This window comes from Sturnira hondurensis, unplaced genomic scaffold, assembly GCF_014824575.4.
Source record: "Sturnira hondurensis isolate 20B ecotype Veracruz unplaced genomic scaffold, ASM1482457v3 Scaffold0020237, whole genome shotgun sequence".
In the NCBI taxonomy this organism is placed as follows: domain Eukaryota; kingdom Metazoa; phylum Chordata; class Mammalia; order Chiroptera; family Phyllostomidae; genus Sturnira; species Sturnira hondurensis.
Window position 1 is genome coordinate 8975363 of NW_028092868.1, and position 25420 is coordinate 9000782.

The window sequence follows — 25420 nt, forward strand, 5'->3', positions numbered from 1 at the left end:
GGACAGAGAAAAATTTTAAATTATTGCATTTTCAGAGAGTTGGTTGTTTTTTTGAATCCTGTCTTCACAACGGAGTATGCCTATCACACAGCTATCAACTTCTTAATCTATTCCCACTGGTTTCAACTCCCAAGGAATTTCCCCTAAGTGTCCCTGCAATTGAAGTGTGCTGCCAGAAGGAGGCGGTGATCAAAGGCTCACACAGCCTAACAGAGCAGCATTTATTTACCCTGTGATACAAAGGAAGCCAGTGTCTGCTATGGACTCCTCACACAGACTTACAAAAATACATTTCCAAACCTTGTAATCAAAAACACTTGACTTATTAAACTATAATAAAAGATGTAGAAGAAAATAACTTTAGAGCCTCATCAAAAAGCAAACAAAATCCTAACATCCATACCTTTCCCCTAATTGTTTTAGAACTTTAATTATTTTCATTCCATGGCACAGTACTTTATTTTGTCTCAGTGTTGCGCTGTTAACTAGGTTACATGGCGAAGCCCTTGTTATCATGTTGTAACAACCAAACATTTCAGTGGGGCTCGGTTGTTTTTTTGTTTGTTTACTTTCTTCCAACCTTTCTGCTACAATAAGAGCCAAAGCTCCATCATTAGATAGTGAGTAGTAAAAGTTTCCATAAGCAGGAGTTTTAACATGGGATTCCATGCATCTCTGAAGAAGCCTGTGGGACCCCCAGAAGTCTGCTAATCTCCTGAAATTGAATGTAGAAAATGAATGAAAATTTTTGAATGGGAAAGTCTGTATTTTTTATCAGACTTTCAAGAGTATATGACTCCCCAAAATATAAAACTTGTCACTTTGGGGTCCTTTTCCTTGACTCTCTTTTGAACCAATAAAACATCACCTTTCCTAGAGATTTCTACCAATCATGCTCTATAGCAGTGATGGCTAAAACAACAAGAAAGAAACTTTTTAGAAGCCAAAAAACCCCAAGAAAGTAACCCTTTATTACTTGGACCCCAAAGAGTTTTCATTTGCCCTTCATTTTTAGACTAAGTCCTCAGAAAACCAGGGAGACATCCTTTCCACTGAGATGTTTGATTCTCAGTGAGAAATCGTTTTATGCTGAACTCACAGTCAGTTGTTTCATTGAGATGTAGGGTTTTCATGGGGAACCACAGAAAAAATGTTTGGAACTAGACATTGAACACAAAATGAGCTAGTTTTACCTGGCTTGCAAATCATAGTAACAGAGTAGTATATTTTAATCAGCTATTTTGGAGATTTTTTGTAAGTAACCATCAAATCTATATGTGCTGGCTTATCATAAAACCAAAGTACAGATTTAATGAAGGGTGTTTTTTTAACATGTGATTGACATATCTATTTTTATGCATAGCATTTGTAGAATTTACATTCATTTAGTGTGCCTCTTTCTTTCCTACCCGAGTTAATCATCACAATTCGCAATTACACATTCGTGTGATTAGTTACCGTCTCCCCTCTGGTCTCTAAGGCTCCCTGAGGGCAAGGACTGTTTGTACCACACACCGGAATATGGCCACTATTGCATTCTTGGTGAGAGCCAGCTTCGTGGGCACGTGGCCCATGTCATCACAAGGGTTGGGTGCTGAGGACTGCTCTCTGCTGCTGCTGCTGCTGTCCTGAATTGCTTTAAAAATTCTTAAAGGGAGCAGGGCCCCATGAAATATGTAGCCATCCTGTTCCCAGCACCTATCACAGGGCTGGCACAGAGCAGACACTGGACAGGCATTACTAAGCAAGTAAATGATAATGATAATAATTATAATAACTAAATGCAAACACTGTTCGTACTTAATTCTGATCACATGTCCTGCTTATATGAGAATTTTAAAGGTATTTGACTGAATTTAAGGGAGAACCAGGATTGCCAGGTGACATGGGAGAGAAAGGAGAAAGAGGGCCACCTGGCCTGCCCGGATACCCAGGGCCTGCTGGACCTGATGGAGCCCCTGGAAGTCCTGGAAGCCCTGGACCCCCAGGTGAGCACTGGTTTCCTGATGCCAAGAGCCGGGAGCAGGACACTTAGCATGGCTCTCACCTCCTGGAACCGTCTCTGTGGACAGAAAGCCTTTTAGGCTTTTGTACTATCGTTACTTTTATTCAACTTTGATCTTCAAATTCTAAGACTCTAAGAAACAGCAAATTAAACAGGAGGAGCCTTATTTACTGATCAGCCAGTGTGGTGGACTGAAATCTAAAAACCTGCTCCCGTAAACAAAACGTCTGAGGTTCCGCCTCAAGGAATTCAGCCTAAAGATGAGAGATGTGAGTTCACTGCCCAATCTTAGGATAGTTGTATTAGTTTTCTAGGGCTTCCAGAACACAGAGCACAGACAGGGTGGCTTCCACAACAGAAATTAATTTTCTCCCAATTCCAGAGGCTGGAAGTTTGAGATCACAGTGTTGGCGGGGTTGGTTTCTTCTGAAGCCTCTCTCCTTGATGTGGCGATGGCCCCCTTCTCCGTGTCTGTCATCTGTGTCCAAATATCCTCCTCTTATAAAGACACCAGTCACACTGGGGCAGAGCCTGCCCTAGTGACCTCATTTTAACTTACCTGCCTCTTTAAAGTCCAGGTCTCCACGTAGAGTGATGTTCTCAAGTACTAGAGGTTGGGGCTTCAACATATAAATAGAGAGCAACACGGTTCAACCCACCACACTGTCGCTGGGTAGTGGTTGTTGTTTCTGGCATGTTTCCAGGTTGAACTCTGACTTTCTTTCTTATTATAATTCAGGTTTCAGTTTCTGTTGCGCTTTACTTGAAACAACTGCTAAGCTACTGGGTTGCTGCTTCAGGTCTTACCTAAAGATAATATTTAAGTTATCTTTTCAAACACCGAAAGGTTCAGTGGATTTGCTGTTAATTCCCAATTAAAACCACACGGTTGCTGTATGCACACCGTTGAAAGCGAGGCCGCGCATCTCCGCTGTGCTTCTCTAGGGAAATAGCACCCAAGACAAAAAAGCCCGAGGTGACCGGGAGTAAGTCACCTGAAGATCCGCGTGAGCACAGCCGACTGTAAGAACCAACCCTTTCAGCCACTGCTGTGACCGTGCCTTCTGGTGCGTGTTTCCCTTCCCTCTCTCTTCCGTCACAGGAGACCCGGGTCCGGATGGCGAGCTGGGGTCTAAAGGCGTGAAAGGCTTCCCCGGATGTCCAGGCACCAAAGGCCCTCCAGGTTTCCTTTCTGTACCTTGTCTATGTCCCTTTCCGGGGGAAGACGTTTTCTCCTGAGCTTGAACCCTCTGTTGAGCTCTATCTCTGAGCTACGACGACTGACCTTTAGAAGGTAGCTTCCAGTTTCTCAGCCCTCAGTCAGAAATGCATGAAAGTGAGGGTGGGTATTTATGCATAATTCAAAGACCTGCCGAGCTAGACATTCCAAAGTGATAATCCTCATGACCCTATTAGTCTGTTTGTAGTTTTCACGGCAAATTTAGCTTCACGTAAGTACAGTCTGACAATGGAACACCTTTACCAGAATTACCCACATCTGGCATGTTAGGCCGCTGATGGGAAGTAGGTCCTCTTTTTGAAGGGCATTTTTTCTTCAGGACCCCCAGGATTCCCAGGAGACCCTGGACCAATGGGTATGAGAGGTGACCAAGGGCGTGATGGAATTCCTGGTCCAACAGGAGAAAAGGGAGAGTCAGGTACAACTTGCTCATCATCTTGGACCCACTAGTTTTATGTTGCATGAAACAATTAGTGACACTAATTAATAATTAATCATTCATAATCCGACACTGCTCTAGAGAGTCTTTTCTGACAGAACAAATGGTCTTTAATGTGTTCTGGAGGCATGACAATTAAACTTTTCTGTTGCCAAAACGAAACTGAGGAAGTGGAATCCATTATACCTGCGTGATGAAATTAGCCACACGTAAAGTATTAATCCGCTGAAATGACCTCTTTCAGGTTTGCTGGGGGCACTTCCAGGCCTGAAGGGGAAACCTGGCCCTCCAGGTGAGCAGTTTTTCCTCCTCGACGCTGGGGATTCACGTTTTCCAGGACAGAATCTCATTTAATACGCTCGATATGGAAAATTAACTAACAGATTGAATTAAAGAAGTCCCAGTCATAACATAGAATGTTTCTATTCTTTGTATTCAAGTAAAAATGCAAAACCGTTACCATTGCAACAAAGTGAATGAATTAGAAACTGAGATCCAATTTTGGAATTTCCTGCTATGAAAGTCTTTATAAAGAGAGACTTCTTACGTATTTGCTTTAGCAGGGTTTAAATGTGTCACTCCCTAAAAGGATGAGGTAGAATTGGTAGCTTTGCTGTACCTTTGTCTGGATTTAACTGGGCAACACTTCAAATGCACACAGCATCGTCATGAAGTTCAGCTCTGTGCACTCGGCGGAATTATCAGTGATTAAAGAATGTCATTGTCATTCAAGTTCACCAGATAACAGTGGCTGTGGCTTAGTTGTACAGAACACTTTAGACCTGACAGCATGCTTTTCCATCTCACTTTTCTGTTTATTGTCTCATTTCACCTTTGAAGAACTGAGCAAGGTGAGGTACTATCTTCGGTTTAAAAATAAGACTATATTAAAGTGAAGTAGACTTTGTCAAGATTAAATGGCTAACTGAGGGCAGAACTGAGTTAAGACCTACATTTTTTTTACCAGCTCTTTAAAAAAAAACATTGTGAATCTTAACACATTCAAGCAAAATGTCTACATTATTAGAGATAACCACCGACTGTAACTCCCAGCGTAGGGGCATTACAGAAACTGCTAAAAGCTTTCTCTCTGCAGGAGCCAAAGGAGACAGAGGAGCCCCAGGCTTGCCTGGCCTCCCTGGCAGGAAAGGGATGGTGGGCGATGTCGGGCCTCAAGGACCCCCAGGAATGGCAGGACTCCCAGGGCCACCGGGGCCACCTGGTGCGATCCTCCCGGGCCAAAAAGGAAACCAAGGTCCACCAGGCTCACAAGGAAACCCAGGTAGAATCTACTTTTAAACAAGATAAAAGAATGAAAACAGTATTACCTCCCTCTCACGTGACCCGAGGCTCCTTTTTGCCCTCGGTCATCTCCATCTTCCCACGCCCACCAGGCCTCACGCAGAGTGCACTAAAGCCGTGGGCACTGGCGAAGCAGGCAGGCCTATTTGGAAAATCAGTAACTAGCAAATTAATCAGCCTAAGAGAGAGACGCATCCGCTCACCAGTGAGCGCTTCCTGTGTGTCAGGTCTGTCAGGGACACGTTCTGCCTCAGCAGACCTTCACCGGGCAGCCACAGTCCTGGCCTTGCACCAGGTGGTCTGCCGATGTTATCTCATGCTGTCTTTACTGCAATCCCATCCTACTCCCGAAGGGGAAAACTGTTCACAGCTGTGCTAAGGGACAGGGTTTGCGCTTCCTTCAAAAGAATCACCGAGGGAAGCTGCCCCCTGCCACGCCGTACTGATGGGCCCTCTGTGCATTCAGGCGAGCCTGGCCCACCCGGGCCTCCAGGCAGACACGTGCAAGGCCTGAAAGGAGACAAGGGGTCTATCGGCAAGCCTGGCCCAAGAGGCCCACCTGGGCCTGGAGGGGACGCAGGGCCACCGGGTCCTCCGGTGAGTGTGGAAAGCCATTTTGACTTCTTTATTCTTCCAAAACAATTGCTGGCATCGGATGTACAAGAAGCAGCAACATTTCCAACATTTCCCATTTGAGTCCAGAAGGTTCAAAGAATCAAAGAATCATAAGCATCAGACAGATTCGGCTTCTAAAAGCCCTCTGAGAGTTTGGTCCATGTGGGACTCTGCTCTATGTCATTTCTGACCTTTTCTTGTTTAGATTCGAAACAATTCCAGAGATGGAAGCTTCAAAAAACACCTAGGAGTTTGGGATCACTCTAGAAGACAACACAATTTTTCCTTGTTAATATGCTTTCAAAGTGGTGTGTGCTGTCCCCTAAATGTCTATTTCTTTTCTTCCCATGACATACAGTACTTACTTTCCAGTGTTTGTAAATACCTGCCATCTCCTTCCAAATACAGGGGTAGGCAAAAGTAGGTTAATAATAACAATAAATATAATTAATAAACAAATAATAATAAACTCATATACTCACAACTGTAAGCCTACTTTTGCCTACCCCTGTATTTTCTCCTCTGATAAACACCTGGGTTTTTTTTTTTTCAAATTCAGTTTAACCTTCCATCAACCCTGCCTCTATTCTGAATAGATCCTACTTTGTCAGTATCTTCCTTAAAAATGCAGGCCCTGGGGCACACAGCCGCTAGGAGTGAGAACTCAGTACCCCGTGGAGGGCCTGGAGGAGGGGTGGGTCTCACCGCCCTAAACATCAGCACTCTACCACCCAACGCCAAACCCACTTGGGCAGCTTGCCCCTCCTGCCGCCGTACTGAGCTTATGGTCAATGAAAGGCCACGTGCCTTTTGCTCCGGAACTGCTACTAACTTTTCTCCTTTAGTTCTTGTCCCGTCTGTTGTTTGAGACAGAAATGCAGAACTTTGTTTTCTTTCTTAGAGCTCATCTGCTTCATTTAGGCCCATGCTCCCATCCTGTTAACATCTCTTGACTCGGTCTCCCACTCAACACCTGGGCCATCTCCCTGGCTTTGTGATTCCTCTGTTTACACCCAGTTCTTGGAGCCTGGTGAGGAACTCAGCATTCTGTCCTAGATGTTGTTTTTATCGGTGATGGGCAGTAAGGCACAGCATAGCTTATTGTCAGGACTCATGTTTCTCTCTTAAGATCTCTTGGTATTTGGTTTCTAAAATCTATATTTTTAAACCCTTTCATTTGAAAAATGAGGTATTTGCCCTTCTTCAGTCTTCAGTATCTCTCATATTTTCCATGACTCTTTGAAAGTGGCCAACACTGGTCCTATGATCACATCAAAAGTTCCTCCAATGACACTTGGACATGGGAAGTCGGGTCTGGAAATGGGATCTCCCTTAAATTTTCTGGGGGTTCCAAGATCTTGGGCTTCTACATTTACACTCAAAAGGTAATTCTTCTTAACGGATGCCTAAACTGGCTGGGTGCCTCTTCTGGCTCCCTCCTTGCATGGAAGAGCTCCCTCCCTCCCCCAGGATTGCCAGGGGCCGGGCCCTCCTCCCTGGCTACCCTTGCCAGACCTTAAAAGCCTGGGAGTCCCAGAGCAGATGGTCGTTTGCTCGCCCCCCTTTCGTTAACCCCACACCACCATATCCAAGCAATAGGACAGCATCTCATCTTTGTTTGGCCTTCTTGCTGCAACAACCTGCTGGCTCCAAGGGCAGTCTTGTTCTTGGCGTTTGTCATGTTCATTGGTTTCCAGTAATAACTTTCTGTTTCTACTCTGGACACTGTAAGTGTAGATTTTACATACATTCTGACATGTGGCTCATTTTGAAAGCCCTGCTCCCTCCCCTCTCCGCTCCTCTCATCTTTGCTTGGGCATCTCATGGCTACAAGAGCAATCAGTGTGGCCTCCTAAGGAGGGAGCATCTCCTCCCCATCACATTGTTGCCCAAAGTGCGTGGCAGAACCGCCCTGATGACCCTACCTGCTCCCATTCCTGGACACCTGACTTCTCCGCTCTGACCAGGAGTAATTTTTAACTCTGCTGGCTTAGTTAGAATGACGGTGGATGCTACAATTCTACAGCTTGTTTTTGCAAGAATACAAGTTATCACCATTATTCTGGCAGTCCACTGCCTGCTCTTCCTACCCAAGTATATCCAATACCCACATGACATTCATGAGTATCAGAAGTTACGTTCGCTCTTGGGTTTTAGGCTAGTCTTTACTTCTTTTTTTATCAACGATGACGGTCCTAAGGAACAGTCTAGGTAGCGGAGGAGTTACAGGAAGCAGAACCCTGGATTGGAAGGTTAAAATGACGTGGCTGAACGTCAGCCCGTTCTTACCCAACATAATATATCCTATTTGCTTAAAAAACAAACTGCAGTGAATATTGAGATTTTTAAAATTTGTCTGTGGTTCTGCTCTCTTTTATTCGAAACACAGGGAGTACCGGGAACACCGGGTCTGCCCGGGCTCAGAGGTGATGCTGGGTTCCCAGGATTTCCAGGCGCGAAAGGTACTGTTTCTGTGCACTGCTCTTCAGATGCCAATACAGTGCGACTGGGATTCAGGTTCCAGGGCACGCAAATGTTAGCACACGCCCAGTCACCCCGGTTAGGGTTGGTACAAACAAGACCTCAGTGTTACTGAAGGAGGCTCCACCAGCAGCACCCAGCCCCAGGGGACTTACAAAACCACATCTTAAAGATGGAAACTATAGGAAAATGAAACAGAAACAATGTACTGCTGTGTGTGTGGCGGGGGGGGGGGGGGACTACATTAAACTCAACAGCATTGCTCTGCATCATTTATTTTCCCTTGTGTTTATTAATGGGGAGGGTAAGTGCATTGTATATGTAGTTTAAGCATTGTTTTATTTTCTTTATGTGGCACAGGCATTGTTTTCAATCAGAAAAAAATGACTGGGCTTTTAACTTTAAAGTGTTTATACACAGACATTTAAGCTTCAGGTTTTGGAAATTCTCCAGTCTTCCATTAGGGTGCTATGACCTTACCTGAGGTTTTGAATATGGAAATTGATGTCTGAGCTGATTAAATCCTCTGTTACTGTTTTTTGTGTGGCAGAGAACCTACTACAGATTGTAAGATTGTAAGAACCTACTACAGATTGGCTACAGATTGTAAGCGTAGCCAAAGTGAACAAAGCCACATTTTCACAAAGGGAAACTTTCTCCGGGTCTGAGGGGGGATAAGGAGGGGTTCACAGACGGCCTTTTTAATGCTTTCACCACTGCCTCTCCCAGGAGCAAATTAGCTAAGAACAAACCAAACAAGTGACTCTGAGGCCTCTTCCTACACACGGGGTCGGGGTCGGGGACTCCCGCAGGCAGCCCGGGAAGAATGTGCGCCACCTGCTCCCCCAAGTCTGACAACAGGAATGTCTAAGGCTTTTTCTTTATTTTTCAATTATATAAACCGCCCCCCCCCCCGCCCTTAAAGAAAGAAACATTCTGGTGAGGTATTTTAGGGGAATTTGGAGAGGCCAGTCATAGAATCAGTTCTCTTAAAATACATTCCATGAAACACTGAAGGGCTCTGATTCAGAATTAGACCTCCTATCAGCTGGCACTGCTGAGTTTGCACCTTATTTAGAAATTTTTAAGCCCCCAAGGGCAAAAAGCTTTTGGCTGCTTCTGGGCTATGTAAGTAAATATTAACACCTTCCTGAAGCTCTGAAATCAAGTGGATAGTTTATAGTATAGTTGCCAGTTTACTTCTGGTAGTTTTTTATTGTATGTCTTCTACAAGTGTCGTATTTAGTATGGGAGTCTAAGTAATCAGATGTAATACCTACATTATTTCAAAAAATTTTATAAGCGTATTTATCCAAATCAGAGGTTCTTGGCAGCGTTCATTCATGTCAAAGACTGGTAGAAAAATCTTATTACCACTTTGATAGTTCCTTCAAAACAGAATCATGAGAGTTCCTATCATGATTAACTCTGGGCTGTTAGTAAAGCTAGAGAAATAGGCTGAGAAAATATAATTATGACAACCAATATACTTTACCAGGAAATGTGCTATAATAAAAGAGGTTTTAAGGTCACTTCATATTTTACCTTAAATGTTAAATTGAACTGGTTTCTGAACTTAAATAGTGATCTCTTAGACACTCTCCCCCTGTGGCAGAAGAGGGCAAAGGGAGGAAAACTGGGACAACTGTAATGTAATAATAATAATAATAATAATAATAATAATTTTTAAATAAAAAAACTCTTCCCCTTCAACACTACAGTACAAATTCTTAATGCTTATTTCTAGTGCACACCTTTCAACAGATATTAAACATGACAGATTGGGTCCACATGAAATGCCAAAACCCCTATGAATATAATTAGGTTGGAGGCTGTCACAGGGTGTATAGCCTCCACCCATAACTTCGGCATCTGTCCTTGGAGTTGCCACCAACCTGAAGAGCTGGGAAACCCATTGTTCTAAGTGCAATCACATTGCTTCCCTCCCCGCTTTTTTTAGGAAAGAAGGGTAATCCATTGCCCCCCGCCCCAACCTTTTTTTTTTTTTTCAGGAGAGAAGGGTAATCCAGGACTTCCGGGATCAATTGGACCTCCAGGGCCAACGGGGCCAAAAGGACCGCCAGGTACACATTGTGTCCTTAGTTCGCTCTCCAGGAAGAAAGGGTGGCCCGTGAGCAAAGCCATCATCTTTTTATGTTCACGTGAACAGGTGTACGTGGAGACCCTGGCACAGTCACGATCATCTCCCTTCCAGGAAGTCCAGGGCCACCGGGCCCAGCTGGACAACCAGGGACACAAGGAGAACCTGGGCCACTGGGGCCACCAGGGAAACCAGGTGTGGGACTGGTAGCATTGACTTGAATCACTAGGAAGTAGCTGAACCAGCCAACAATAATTCACAAAAAATATTACACACTATATTCCAATGAGTTTTAGAATTGAACTCATTTTACTCTTCACCAGCAGATACAAGACCTTTTCAATATATTGAAAGCTGTTGTTCACAGTATAACTTGAGCAAATACACTTTGGGGCACTTAGGGGTTTTTACTAAGGTAAAAGTATTGTATGTCTTTCCCAACAACTGTTAGTCACAGAGCTCTATTTCTGACTGACTGCCTTCTTTGTATTGGTACTTTTCTAACACTGTGTATAGCACGTGGAATAGTACGTACAAATGTATGCTTCATCTTATGAAAGCTTCTCAAAATATTGGCATATGAAAATTGAACTAACCCCTTTATATAGTTTTAGCATACTGTAAATTTTCTGAATGGAATCATGTTCTAAATCTGCTTGAATCACCTGGGAGATAATGTATGACTTTGGTCGATACAAGGGCATAGTGGATTCCCTCGCAGCATACACCAAAATGGCAGCACAACTTAAATACCCTGTATTTCATATACTCCTAGCTCACTTTTAGGGGGCTTTCCCCCTGGGAATTGGGATGTAACAACTTGGATGACCAACTGTCCCAGTTTGCCCAAAGCTCAGAGTCCACTCAGTTTGCCCAACTTTCACTACCGGAACTGGGCAAGTCAACTGAGATGGCACACCACCCTACCTCTTATCCTATCCATGTGAGCTGTTCAATGCAAGGGTGGTTTCTTCGTTTTGTTTTTGTTTCTGCACAGGACCCTGTGGGCCAAGAGGTAAACCAGGCAAGGATGGAAACCCAGGTACTCCTGGGCCACCTGGAGAAAAAGGCAACAAAGGTCATAAAGGAGAGCAAGGTAAACAGCTGGCCTGTCCCCTTCACTGTAGGGGTGCTGTTTCAGCAGACAGAGAAGTCCTATTTTAGTGTGACTACCTACAAGAGTAACCTAGGTCTCTCAATTTGTTGTTCAGATTAAACACCAGCAGTAAAGCGTTCATTTGGAAGAAAATTCAAGTTACTGAAACACACCATCCTTCTTAACTTCCTAATTGGGCAGGTGTCCTCTCAATTTCTAGCCTGAAGACCTAATGAAGCACTAATTCTATGTGCAGGAAGGCCATACTGTTTTCCACTTACAGGAATACTCAGTTAATAATATCCACTCACCGGGGTGACATGCAGGTAGAGAAATATTACCTGGGTAGAAACAGAAGACTCAGCAGCCTTACTTAGGAAAGCCATGGTCTAACCATGCTATTCTTGAACACGACTCGACTCCCGTGCATCTTGAAAAACGGCCTCTTAAATGTTTCGGTCTAAGCATGAGCTCTATGCTCACCTGGACCAGTCTGCCTTCTGCGAGTCTCCGAAGCACCCCCCAGAAAATACCAGGATGCCCAAATCTTATTTTTAGGATTGCTGACTTTAAAATAAGAAAGAATTCTGTGATTTCCCAATTTTCTGATATATACCCAGATCCACTGTAACTGTAAACTCTAGAGATTTAAATCTTTAAAAGTTCAAATGTAATGCTAATATTTATATTAATTCCATAACCATTCATAATTCAGTGTTGTCATGAGTGCACTTTAGAGCACTGTTTGACTTTCCTTCAGATGTGTTTTCAAAGTGGTAAAAAAACAAAAGCCTTACTAATGATTCTATGAATTAAAAAAACTTCATTGACCAAGTCAGTGTTTCAGAATGGGGTCACAGCAAGAGCGAAGGTCCTACAGTACAAATTGTATTGAGAATGATTAGTAAGTGGACAGAGTTAATCCTAATGTTACAAAAGGCCTCATGAGAATGCGAAAGGGGTCTAAGGGTCAAACAGCACTGGTCTGAACTAAGAGCCTTGGCTGTCCTTGGACGTGCAGATGACCCTTGGGTAACAGCTCACCTGAGTTTCTGCCACACCTGGCTAATTACTTCAGTCCCTGTGCAGACACCTGAGGGGACCTCATGCTTGTGACAGCCTCCTGCAAAAGAAGGTAGACTCTAGGTACAGTGAAGACACCTTCCCTGATTTATCAAGAGCGTAGCAATGTGGACTTTTCAAGTGAGGTGACTTTGAAGAATTTGGATGTAGCCTATTTCCAATTCAAAGAATGAACCAAGGACCCAGGAGGAGATAGGAATAGGTAGAGACTGGGAAAATGTATAGTGGGGATTTTACAAATCCTTGTGAAAAGCACTGACTTAAAACTGACACCAAGGCACTGCCTGACTCCATGGATGGTGGTTCATGAGGAAAAATACCAACACCTCTCTGACCAGGTAGGCCAAAAATCCGAGTCTCTGCCGCCCCTGCATGTCCTCAGAACTCTGAAAGGACCATCACCCAAATCAGGGGACTTGGGGTGCAGTGGCAACAGACATGGATCAAGGGTGAGGGGGTTGGTTAGCCTGCGGCAGTACCCTAAGAAACAAACAAACAAAAAAGGTATCTGATGAAGAGAGAACAAGAGAAAGGAGAAAAAGGATAGGTCTCACGTCCTCATTCGAATGTGGCAAAAGTGTATGAATTAGTGTACTCCAAATGCAGAGAAAGTACAAAGTTAAAAAAGTACTTCGGTTTTAACTCACAAACTCCTATCAGTTTTTTAAAGTCTTCTGTTCTTATTTGCCTTATTAACTGATCAAAAACTTTCTTGAAGTTTTAACCTTTGCACCTTTGAAAGAAACAGTCAAGCTAATTGAAAATAATGCCCGTGTTTATTGAAATTATGAAAAGCCGATGTCATTTTATCTTCTTAAATCGATTTTCATATTATATTTGAGTTCTTGTTCCCTCCATTGTGAGACACTCATTTATGAAAAAAAGGTGTATATAAAACCTACCACAGAGCATGGTGCTTGGCATCAAGGGAAATAGAGACAGACATCTTGATCCCAAAAAATTCATTGTAAGATATAACAAATACGTATAATGGGCATTGTATGGTATTAGTCAGCATTTATTAATATTGTTTGGCCATTGTATAAGCCACTATTCTCTGTGACTCCTCACTACATTTGGGGCTTATCAGATACACATAAACATTTAAATCAGTCCTTTGGAAAAACAAGTTTGAGGTTGTGTTGCAACACACGTAACATTTCTTGAAGGTCCGCCTGGATTCGATGGACTGCCAGGTATGAAGGGGAAGCCAGGCGACGCTGGACCGCCTGCAGCCGGTCCCACAATGAGAGGCTTCATCTTCACCCGGCACAGTCAGAGCACAGCGATTCCCTCCTGTCCAGAAGGGACGGGGCCACTCTACAGCGGGTATTCGCTTCTTTTCGTGCAAGGAAACGAGCAAGCTCACGGACAAGACCTGGGTAATGTCCCAGTCCCCGCTTTGTTCCACATACAGATGATAAGTTTTTATGGCATGGGGTACTTCTCTCTGAAATGTAAACAACCTTGGGTATCAAGATAGTAAACAAAAGGTTGGTTTCATGTCTAATGTTATTTTGAAATGTAAAGCTCTTGTGAATTAGAGTTGTCATACAATATTGCATTAGTTTCAGATGTAGAACATAGTGAGATTTAACATTTATATACCTTACAAAGTGATCATCACAAAAACTCCACTTTCTGTCACCATATGGTTATTGTGATATTGAGAGTCATGTTCCTTATGTTGTACTTTACATCCCCACAACGTATTTACAAGACTCTACCTCCTAATCCCCTGAGCCTTTTCGCCCATACCCCCCACCCAACCCTCTAGCAATTATCAGTTTTTCTGTATCTATAAGTCAGTTTATTCATTTTCGTTTTTTAGATTCCACCCCTAAGTGACATGATACGGCATTTGTTTTTCTCTGACTTAACTTCCTTAGCATAATACCCTCTAGGTCAACCCATGCTGTTGCAAATGGCAAGATCCACTTCTTTTCTGGCTGTGCCGCACCCTGGTGTGTTGTCTGCATGTGCACACACATATCCACCCCTTTATCCATGCGTCTGGTGATGAATGCCGGGGTTGCTTCAACAACTCGGCTACTGTAAATGATGCTGCAGTAAACAGAGGTGCATGTATTTTTTAAAAATTGTTCCACTTCTGGGGCTTATCTGAAGAAAACAATTGCTGGGTCCTTCTTTGTCTCTTGTTATATAGCCTTTGTTTTAAAGTCTTTTTTTTTTCTGATGTAAGTATTGCTATCCCAGCTTCTCTGTTTTTTTCATTTCCATTTCCATGAAGTATCTTTTCCATTTATTTATTCCCAGTCTCTGTGTGGCTTTCAATCAGGAGTCTCGTGGAGGCAATGTAGGCAGGAATAGGCACAGGTCTTTTTTTTTTAAACCATTCAGTCATCCTGTTTCTGCAATGGAGCATTCAGTCAACTTCAATGGAAGTATTGATAGGTATGTGCTGATTGCCATTTTAATTGTTTTCATACATTTATAAGTGGTTGGTCTACTATCTTTACTATATGTTTGCCTTTACCAGTACATATTTTTTCATCTTATTTCTAGTTTTGGCCTTTTCCACTTAAAGAATTCCCTTTAACATTTCTTGTAATGCTGGTTTAGTGGTGATGAACTCCTTTAACTGTTGCTTATCTGAGAAAATCTTGATCTCTCCTTCTATTCTGAATGATAACCTTGCTGGGTAGAGTATTCTTGGTTGTAGATTTTTTTTTCTTTCATCATGTTGAATATATCATGCCACTCCCTTCTAGCCTGCAAAGTTTCTGTGGAAAAGTCAACTGACAGTCTTATGGGAATACCCTTGTATGTAACTAGTTGGTTTTCTCTTGCTGCTTTTAAGAGTCTCTTTAACTTTCAACAACTTAATTATAGTATCTCTTGGTGTGGGTCTCTTTGGGTTGATATAGTTCGGGACTCTCTATGCTTCCTGGACTTGGATGTCCATTTCCTTTGCCAAGTTAGGGAAGTTTTCAGCCATTATTTCCTCAAATAGGCTTTTTGTCCATTTCTCTCTCTCTTCTCCTTCTGGGACCCCTATGACTCAAATGTTAGTATGCTTGATGTTGTCCCATAGGTCTCTTATGCTATCTTTATTCTTTTTAATTCTTTTTTCTTTTTGATCTTTCAGTTGGGTGACTTCCACTATGCTGTTTTCCTGGTTGCTGATCCATTCTTCTGTGTCATCAGATTTGAGGTTGATTCCCTGCAGTGATTTTTTTCATTTTAATTGTTACATTTACATTTTTCAGTTGTTACGTCCCTTCTTAGAATGTTTAGGTCTTTGCTCACGTGGCTGAAATTCTGACCGAGTCTCTTTGCACGGTTGGGAGAGCATCTCCGTGACTGTTTCTTTGACCTCTTCATCTAGCAGGCTGCTGATCTCACTTGCGTGGAGTTCTTTTTCTGGGGTTTTTTCCTGTGTTTTTTTTTTTGGAACATTTTTTTTCTATCTTCATTTTGCCTGTTTGTTTTTATGTATTGTATTAGGTAGTTAAGCTATATTTCTTGGTCTTGAAAAAGTGGCCTTATTTTCCCATGGGGCCCTAATTTCAATGTCCTTCTTGTTACTAGAGCCAGGTGGTCTACAGGGGGACTAATATAGCCTCCCGTTGTGGCAGGGCCACAACTTCTGTGGACACACTAGCTGGCAAGGCTGCTATGTGGCCTGCTGGCTGTGAGGCCTGGCCGCAACTGTTGCAGGCTCACTGGAATGCAGGGCAAGGCTTTGATGTGGGTGGCTGCAAAGCCCACCCCCACTGTTGCAGACACACTGCTGTGCGCTGGTGCTGAGGGATGCTGCCCACTGTGTGTGGCAGGGCAGGAAGTGCTCTGGAAGGGTCCCACCCTGGGTAGCCCCTCGGGGAAATGCCAGGGTGGGCTGAACTGTGTCAGCAAGGTTAATGGACAGGGTCAGACCAGCCAGGTTAAAGGAAGGGGGAAAATGGTACCCACCAGCACCTGTGGCACGAGCAAGTTCCAACAGATCCCTGTCCCTCCAGCATACACCCTAAAATTAGTCAATGAATCACCTTCACGTATGACCTAGCTGCTTTTTAAACTGCTCCCTCTGTGCCAGAACTCGGAAGGAGGGCAACCCGGGTTTCCTACAGCCCTTTGGCTCTCCCAGATGTAAGCCTCACTGGTTTTCAAAGACAGCTGTTATGAGGGCTCCACTTCCTGGTTCAGGTCAACCAGTTTAGGGTTCAGACCCTTCACTCTCCAGGGATGACCTCCAAGGTTGTGACAGCCCTCCCACTCGTGAGTCACTGCACGAGGAGTAGGGAGTAAGGTAGGTGCTGACTAGGCTTAGTGTCTACCCCTCCTACCCTTTTCAATGTGGCTTTCACTTTGTCTGTAGTTGTAGAAAGTCTTTCTGTGAGTCTTCAGGTGATCTCAGAGATAGTTGTTCTATATGTAGTTGCAGTTTTGGTGTCAATGAGAGGAGGTGAGCTCAGGATCTTCCTACTCTGCCATCCTGAACTTGAAGCCAGGGGCCTTGCTCTTGAATGTCAATTTAGCTCGTCCTGTTCAACAAAAACAATTTCACATAAATCATCTATCTAGTTTTTAATCTTAAAAGTAATATATTTTCTAAAGCTTTTCCTGGCTGTTAGGTATTATATATGTATCAAGACCTGGGAATACTTTAAAGCAAAAACATTTTTCCAACTGACCTCTACCAGTCCCCAAATTCTACACTGATTAAGATGGGCCACAGAAGTATTAAGAGTGTGAAAAGACAATTTGTTTGTCCACTGGATCTGTGATTTCTATCATTATTAAAACTTCCATAACACATTTTGCAAATAACTCTTTTTGTCATCTTTCTTCAGTTTTTGCCATTGGTTGTATTTTAATTAGCCTCTGTCTAGTAAGAATATCCAAAATAATTTCAATGTACTGAAAGTGATAACCAGTCTGCTGTTTTATTAGGGACTCTTGGAAGCTGCCTACAGAGATTTAGCACTATGCCGTTCTTATTCTGTAACATCAACAATGTATGTAACTTCGCATCTCGAAATGATTACTCCTACTGGCTGTCAACAGCAGCCCAGATGCCAATGGACATGGCTCCAATAACTGGCAGAGCCCTGGAGCCTTATATTAGCAGGTAAAAATTCAGTCCCTTAGTTTGGGATGGAACTCAGGGAATCACTTCTTTTGAAATCGAACGGTGGGCAGCACATCAGAGTCCAGGACATGAAGATGCCCCCGTGTTCTTTGTTTCATGCCGCAGATGCACCGTCTGTGAAGGTCCTGCGATCGCCATCGCCATTCACAGCCAAACCACTGACGTTCCTTCATGTCCCCATGGCTGGGTTTCTCTCTGGAAAGGATTTTCTTTCATCATGGTAAGAGAAAAAGGAACAGCGATTTCGTAACAAAGATTGCTTTTAGAATCCTGAATGCCCCCAAAATGAGGTATCTGATAACAATACACAAAATATGTCACAAACATGTGCTTAAAATTTGAAAATATACCCTCCTTTTAAAAAGCAGTCAGTTGTGGGTTTTTTTGGTAAATTATAGAGCATTTAAAAAATAGACTTCTCAGGAGATTACCCACAAATTCTACGTAAGACATTTAGGTGAGCAGTAGCTACAATATTGGTAATAAAATATCTATTTTTTAAATGTGGCACATGTTTTATATACATCTTCCACAGTCTTTATGAGAACCTTGCAAGGTAGATTTACCACAAAAAAAGTATTTTCTCCAGGGTCTCACAACTAGTAAGTGGTGAAGCTAGGATTTGTATTCAAGTCTCTTTGCTCCAAAAGCTTCATACCTTAAACTATTTCCTTTGAAGATCTACCTTCATACCTTAAACTATTTCCTTCTTATGAAGATGGGTACTAAGAGAGAAACAACCTTCAAAAAAAATTTCTCAGATGTAAGTGCCAAATGAAGAGATTTATCGACAGACCACCTGTGAGTCTGACAGCAGGACATACATAGTTAGTGGTTATTCATATTCTGTACCAATAGTTCCCCTTATTTACTCAGTTGTCCATTCTTTCAATCATGAATTCAATAAATATTTATTGAACACCTACCATAATGCCTTAAGCACTAAGGATACCAGCCTCGAACCAAGTTCCTGCTCTCACAGAGCTTATATCATGGTGGCGAAGGTGGACAATAAGCAGGAGGACACAGTAACAAGAACAGTAATGAGTGCAGATGGTGTTTGCTACTATGAAGGACATAAAGCAAGATAGAGACCTGGGTACAAATCCTAGCTTTACCAAGGAACATGCAACTACTATTCAAATTCCTACAGTTAATGGTGGGCTTCATTAAACTCATAAATAATGTTCAGGTTTACTCAAGCCTTCGTTAGTTTGTATTAAGCAGATCCCTAAGTGACAATAAGAACCAGTCACACCTGGGGAAAAGAGCATTCCAAGCAGAACAGCTTTTACTTTCTTTTTGATGACTGTAGCTCAATTTGGAAGTAACTGGCGTGTTGGCATATCTGGGCAAAGCAGCACAAGAATTTTAATTCATGCCCCTCCTTTGTCTTCTATTACAAAAAATAAAGCCAGTTGCTTCCAAATTTTTCAGAGCACTGAAAATTTCAACACCATACAGAGCATTCTCATTTAGATATATTTATCGTGACAGTTCACAAGTGCAGGTTCTGAGGGCGCTGGGCAAGCACTGGCCTCCCCTGGATCCTGCCTGGAAGAGTTCCGAGCCAGCCCGTTTATAGAATGCCATGGAAGAGGCACGTGCAACTACTATTCAAATTCCTACAGTTTCTGGCTGGCTTCACTGAACCCAGAAAGAATGTTCAGGTAATCATGCGAAGTCAAGCTTGATCTAATGACTCAACTGCAGAATGACTAAAAGGTTGCCTATGTTAGATTTTCATTATTTTAAAAATCTCGCATGCCAATAAAATCCTGTTTAGCTCGGCACTTCCAGGTTACGAGAATCAACAAGTAGCTATGGTTTTGTGCTCCTGCAGCAACACGGGCATCACCAGATGTATTTAGTTACTGAGTAAATGTACAGTAAATTACTGAATAAAACCACTAAATGATCTGCTAATCTTCATCATTGTATTGAAAGACTTTTAGGACCGGCTATTTAAAAGACAGGTTAGTTTTCATTAACAAAGCTAATCTGTGTGATTCCTTATGCTGCTGAAATACAACTAAAATCATAAAATGTGGACAATATATATACCTTGTCAGAAATCCACCTCCTATAATAAAGTTTAGATTAGCTACAATGTATATTAATAAAACTCAAGCCCAACAAGCATTCCCTTTTTATCTACAATTTTTTTCCAGAAAACCTATTCCATCAACTGTGAAAGCTGGGGAGTTAGAAAAGATTATAAGTCGTTGTCGGGTGTGCATGAAGAGAAGACAATGAAGAAATCGAAGAAAATAAAACTGTTACTTTTTCATCCTAAATAACAAGTAACGATGCAGGGCAAGCATTTGCGTATTTTTCTCTAACCAACAATACCTCTCTATGATGGCTGGGTACAAAGTTTCTGTTTGTTTCCCCATACAGCAAACATTTCTTTTAAGTTAGTTCTGTGATCCTGGTCTCTAAATCTGTTTCAAAGTTCTCTATGGCAACACCGCAGAGTTTTCACAAAGCATCTCTGAAACTATTCCACTTGTATCCAACGCACTATCTAAATGGTGACTGTATATAGTTGGATGATACCAGTGAAGACCTATTTGGCCCATTAAACTCCCAAGATTTGCCCCTTCTGTTTCAGTCCTGGAGACTCAGAGAAGCTACTTTAGTTTTGGAATGCCCCACCACCCACTTCCTCAGACTTTAGATCCCAAGTGGATGAGATGCAGGGAAGAAGACACGCATCATTCACAAAACTGGATTTTCAGATCTGTTAATTAACCTAAGACTGGAGGGAACCATTATTAAACTGGGGTTCATGGATTTTCTAGGGTGCCTTTAAACATATGCAATACTAAGGCTAAAAGAGAGGTTCCCTGAATGGAATCACAGTAACCTTGGAAACACTGTATGGTTTTGTTTTTTATTTTTTAAGTCTTTGGGTTTGTCCACTGAACTCATGTCACTGCAGCAACATAGCCTGCTTGCATTCTGAGTAGGTACAACTTTTACCCTTAGTGAATTAGTTTTAATAGAATTTTTACACACATACTCAGAACTGGGTCTAATTTCAGCTTTTCTTTTACCAGCACACCCACATAAATAACAAGTTACTAGATGTGGATGTGTACCTTATCCCCATCTCTATAAATGTTGGTGCATATAATTGAGTAGTTCAGAAATCCATGAAAGAACTTGAGGCATTTGTTGGCTAATGAGGCTCAGAATATTTTTTCTTTGCTTGAAATATTCCATTTAGCTTAGATATTTAGAGACTCCTTTGTTATTTCCCTAATTCTTCTTTGGTAAAAACGTTTTTCAAGCCATATTAAGAAAGTCCACTGTGTAAAAATTTTAATCTACAAATTGTATAGCTTGCCAGCTGTGTCTTAACTTTCTTTTCAGTGTGGTTGATAGATTCCCAAGGTTACTTAATTCAACTTAACAAGTATTTTATTCAGCACCAAGCCATACCACAGGCACTGTGCTAAATTAGAGAAATACTAAGGGGGGTGGGAATTGTTTCTGATCTAATATCCTGGAAAAGGTAACTTACTGTTTCTGTTAGGAACCCCACACAGCCGAGTTGTTACCCCCCTTTTCTTCCTTTATCTCTGACCTATTATTTCTTCATTGATTCAGCAGCCCTCAAATAAGGTTTAAAAATAAGATCTATGCCCAGCATTTCTAGCTTCTCCTAGGCTAGCTTTTTCTAGGCACCACAGACCTTGGTTTGGACAATGTTAAGAAAACAAAGCTCTGCAAAATATTAAAAACGATTTATACTTGATGGCAGCACTATCGGATGAGTCTCAGAAGTCAGGCATCCTACAAAAAAGCTCTGAAGATGTTTCCCGATCCACCTAGGCAGAGGTGGCGGTGCTGACATTTAAATTCAGGTTTTACTGCTTCAGTCTCAGTTACCTTGGAAGAGAAGATGTGGCCCCAGAGGCCGGCACAGACTGTGACCACAGCCCACTTCCTCCACTGCTCACGTGACTGCTGTCGAGCCATTTTTACGTTTAAACTAAGAAGCGCGTTTTACTTAGATTATTTATACTCATCTAATATTAAGACTTTTTGCTCTAAAAATACCCTACTGTCCCCATTGTACTGCAATGGCACAGAGGGCTGACAGACCTCCACAAACCCTCTATAGACCTGTAGTTCTCCAAGTGTGGTCCCTGGACCAGCAGCTGAGTGGTACCCTGTCCCCTGGAGCCCTCCCTGTTGCGAATGAAACAAACTGGCCTGCACACAATCTTTGAACTTAAACATCTGGTTTATACCAACAGGACTGTAGCAAAGCAAAGCAAGCTTCAACGGGTACACTGCATTGTTCAGGCCTGATTTCCCACAGGAACCCTCGGTGCTAGCATCAGGTCATGCCTGGCTCCTGCATTCCCAGTTTTCTGGTCAAGTCTTAGAGGCCTCTTTCAAGGCCTAGCTTGCACGGTGCTACAGTCTCCCATACCACACAAAGTAGTACCCACCAAGCAGCATCTGGGAACTTGTCCCAAATACAAATTCTACGGACAACCCCATGACAATAGAATCAGAAACTCTGGGGGTAAGGTCCGGAGTTTTAACAAGCCCCCACTTCCAGTGATTTCCAATGCATGGTAAAGACGGAAAAACTGCTCTAGGCAAACACCCCCAAAAACAATTCTACAGGCCGTTACCAGGTATAGCTGGCCACAACTGTTCCACCTGTGCTTCTTTTTCAAGTCCAAAATCACAAATGACTTTAAGCTTGTCTAATGTTACTGATATGAAAAGGCCTTAGATTGGTGCTAATGCCAAACGACTGGTGTCCGCTTGTCCCTAGCCTCCATCCTCTTTGTCCTCTCATCAGTGTTTAACTTCCAAAGAAGACAAGCAATGAGAAATGAAGCCATGTTACCAGCTGCTCAATCATACTTCCAAGACTGAGCATTAACATACAGCTCATGGGCACTTCTTTCTAAGACACCTATGAGTAGCTTATAAAGTTAGGAAGATTTAACTTTATAGACAAAATGTTAAATAACTTGTTTCTTTTAAATTGGGGGCTTGGCTTCAACTTTGGAATTACAAGTGTGCGCACGGGGTTTCTCTTTCTGCAGGATAAATACTATTACATAACTTATTTATAAAAGTATTACAATGTTAAATTTAAATTTTATTGCTAATATAACTTACAAAGATGTTTCTATGCATCAAATGCAACTTACTGCTACTAAACTTAATATTTACTCTATAACCAAATGAAATATATTTAAAACATATTGAATACTTTATATTATTATATCTTGACAAAATTACAATGTTGTAATGTACTAATATTTCTGTAATTATAGCTAACATTTAACTTTATTGTAATCTAATAATAAAATTGAAAAAATTGTATCTGGTCTTATTTTTCAAAATGAAAATAATTTATTTTGAAATTCAGAAATATGCCTTCACTGTAAAATCAATAGACAGTACAGAAGTTAACACCCTGGGGACATATTTTCATATCCACAGATGAGAACTAACCAGTACTTGCATGGCTGTGTTGGGGGAAATTGATTAGCTATTTTAAAACACAACACAGTGACTAGAGAGTGATTTGTTTTTACAGCCCAGTTTTTCTTTTGGCTTCTTCGGACTGCTTATCCTCTGCATGCCAGAGACAACGCTCTGCTTCTTCTGCTTCTGTAAGCTGCCTCCTGTTTTCCCGCCAAAAGTAATGGTCTGAAAAATGGGCCCTCCCTTGCTCCATAAAAATAACTGCCCCCCACCCCCGCCCCGCTGCTCAGGGCCCAGAATTTGGAGACTGCCTCCTCTGCGTCTGCATGTAAAATAAAGTTCCACTCCGTACACCTGAAAGCAGCTGAATTGTTTTCTGTAACAGCTGTATTACAAAAGTCAATGAACCCCCAATGTTTTACAATTTTTCCTATCTCATTTTAATATTTTGCTCATTACTAGTGAGTTTGAACATTATCGACTCTAATTAGTATTTTTATTAGGATTTATTTTTGTTTTCCCATGAAGAGCCCAACCATACCTTTGCTCATTTTCTGTGGCAATGTGTAAGGAGTTTTTGCAGATCAGTAAGAAACTGTATAGATGATGGAAATTATGGGTCACATATTTTGATAACATGTTTCCCATTTATAATACAACTACTCCTCATTTGAGGAAAATACTCAGAGAATTTCAAATGTAGACAACTGGCAAAGAACACTTTTAATACACTAAGCATGAAATCTCTTAATTAAGAAACTTACAGGCTGTGTTGAATAGCAATAAAGATATAATCGGTGAAGAAAGAGAATGAACAGTGATCCTAGGTAATAACTCTAAGACCAAGAAAATTGTTTAAATAAATATCTTAGAATCACTCTCATAATGGGGCCAAAAAAGTCTAGTTTGTAAACATTTTGAGTCAAAAAACATACTAATCCATTTTCATTAACTTATTTTTACAGCTGGCAAGTAGAAAAAGAAGTGCTGTGTTTGAGCTCATTCTCTCTCTCTCCCCCTATACTTTGTAAAAGTGTTTGTAGAGGAAAATTTTGATCAGTCTCTAGTGGGTTCTTAGCAACCTAACGACCGGAAATGCAGAACACTGGGAGCACTAAGAGTGCCTAATTCACTTCACCCTAATCCCAGGTCTGCCTACCGGAAACTAAGAGACAACCAAACACAAAAGAAAAGCGAGGGATTTTTTTTTTAATAACCAAGCTAAATTTAAACAACTTCAGATAAATATTACACTCTCTAAATTTTTGTAGACTTTATGGTGTTTTCCAAAAATGCTGACATTGCTCAAAACCTTTTTAGAACTATTGCTTTGGGATTATCCTTATTTCCAATTTTTCAGTGGAACACAGGAATGGGGCCCATTACTTTTCCCAAAGACCTACAACATGCTCAATGTTTGACTCCACAGAAAATAAACACATGGGTGAGGTACAGACCTTGGTTTCAAACAATGAACTTAATAAGGGGACTTTATAAATAGTAATGAGGAAAATACAATAAAGATTAAATAAAATGTTGCACAAACACGAATTGGTAGCTCTGAAATTTTTCTTAAAACAACGCAAAATTTATAATGTGGTAGGGGACGAAAATAAGTCAAATATAATATCGGACAAAGTGATTAAATGCTTTAGGAGACGACAATCAGTGGTTCAAAAGTTGGAGACCTCAGGTAATAATTCATAAAAGATGGTCCCTTAAGGGCTCTCAGGATCCGGGGGCACAAAGTATTCCATGGTTTGGCTTCAGTCCCTTCCAACGTTGGTGGACAAGATGCTGACTTTTCCTGCGGAAAGCCAGAGGGCTAGATCCAGAGAGCGCAGAAGCTTAACAACACTGAAACCGAAATCCTTCGGGATTCTCCTTTCGAAGGATTAGGGTAGTCGCAGGAGTCACTGTTAAGGAAGGCTGGAATTAGCCTCAAGAGTCCTCCAAATAAAAGCGTTTAAGAATCACGTGCAGCACGGTGGTTATCGGAGGGAAAGGCTTAGGGGTGGGGGGGTGAAGGAGGACCAAATCCCAGGCGACGGAAGATCTCATCCTTGGGTGGTGGGCGCACAATGCAACATACAGAAGGTGGAGTATAGAATTGTACTCTTGAAACCTACATAATTTTATTATCCAAGATTACCGCAAATAAGTTTCATTAAAAAAAAAAAAACTTGCACAGCTGACGAAAACGGTAGATTCCCAGGCCTCACACCATGTAAATCGTGATGCAGGTAGCTCTGAAATATAGTTATTTTCAACTGGCTAGCGACGGTCTACTTGTAGTCTACTTATAAAACAAGAGGTTCTCAACGACGACGACGGACTCTAATCAGAATACACGTGAACCAAACACGTACCGTGAAACCCCGTTCCCTGCGGTTGGTGCACTGCGCCTGCAGCAAACGTGCCTCCGCACCGGACCGCCCGAGCCACGGCCCCCGCGGCGGTGCGTGCGTCACGCGTCCGC

General features: G+C 42.0%; 1 protein-coding gene and 1 long non-coding RNA gene across 2 annotated transcripts in view; one reads left to right on the forward strand and one right to left on the reverse strand.

Annotated features, from left to right (window-relative positions):
* The window catches only part of COL4A3 (collagen type IV alpha 3 chain), a 134014-nt gene extending 111191 nt beyond the window's left edge, over positions 1 to 22823 (forward strand). Inside the window, exons 38-52 of the mRNA XM_037029275.1 lie at positions 1862 to 1988; positions 3108 to 3188; positions 3565 to 3663; positions 3929 to 3976; positions 4781 to 4966; positions 5453 to 5583; positions 7991 to 8063; positions 10095 to 10166; positions 10253 to 10378; positions 11181 to 11279; positions 13532 to 13744; positions 17277 to 17454; positions 17581 to 17695; positions 18973 to 19145; positions 19647 to 22823. Coding sequence (XP_036885170.1) covers positions 1862 to 1988; positions 3108 to 3188; positions 3565 to 3663; positions 3929 to 3976; positions 4781 to 4966; positions 5453 to 5583; positions 7991 to 8063; positions 10095 to 10166; positions 10253 to 10378; positions 11181 to 11279; positions 13532 to 13744; positions 17277 to 17454; positions 17581 to 17695; positions 18973 to 19145; positions 19647 to 19731 — 1806 coding nt within the window. The 3' untranslated portion in view covers positions 19732 to 22823. The remainder of the gene's footprint in view (positions 1 to 1861; positions 1989 to 3107; positions 3189 to 3564; positions 3664 to 3928; positions 3977 to 4780; positions 4967 to 5452; positions 5584 to 7990; positions 8064 to 10094; positions 10167 to 10252; positions 10379 to 11180; positions 11280 to 13531; positions 13745 to 17276; positions 17455 to 17580; positions 17696 to 18972; positions 19146 to 19646) is intronic.
* LOC118975379 (uncharacterized) lies at positions 475 to 25410 on the reverse strand. The gene is made up of 3 exons (XR_005064038.1): positions 25311 to 25410; positions 12324 to 12402; positions 475 to 715 (listed from the first exon to the last, which is right to left on the reverse strand). It is a non-coding gene; the product is annotated as an uncharacterized LOC118975379 (long non-coding RNA).
* Positions 25411 to 25420: the final 10 nt, after the last annotated feature.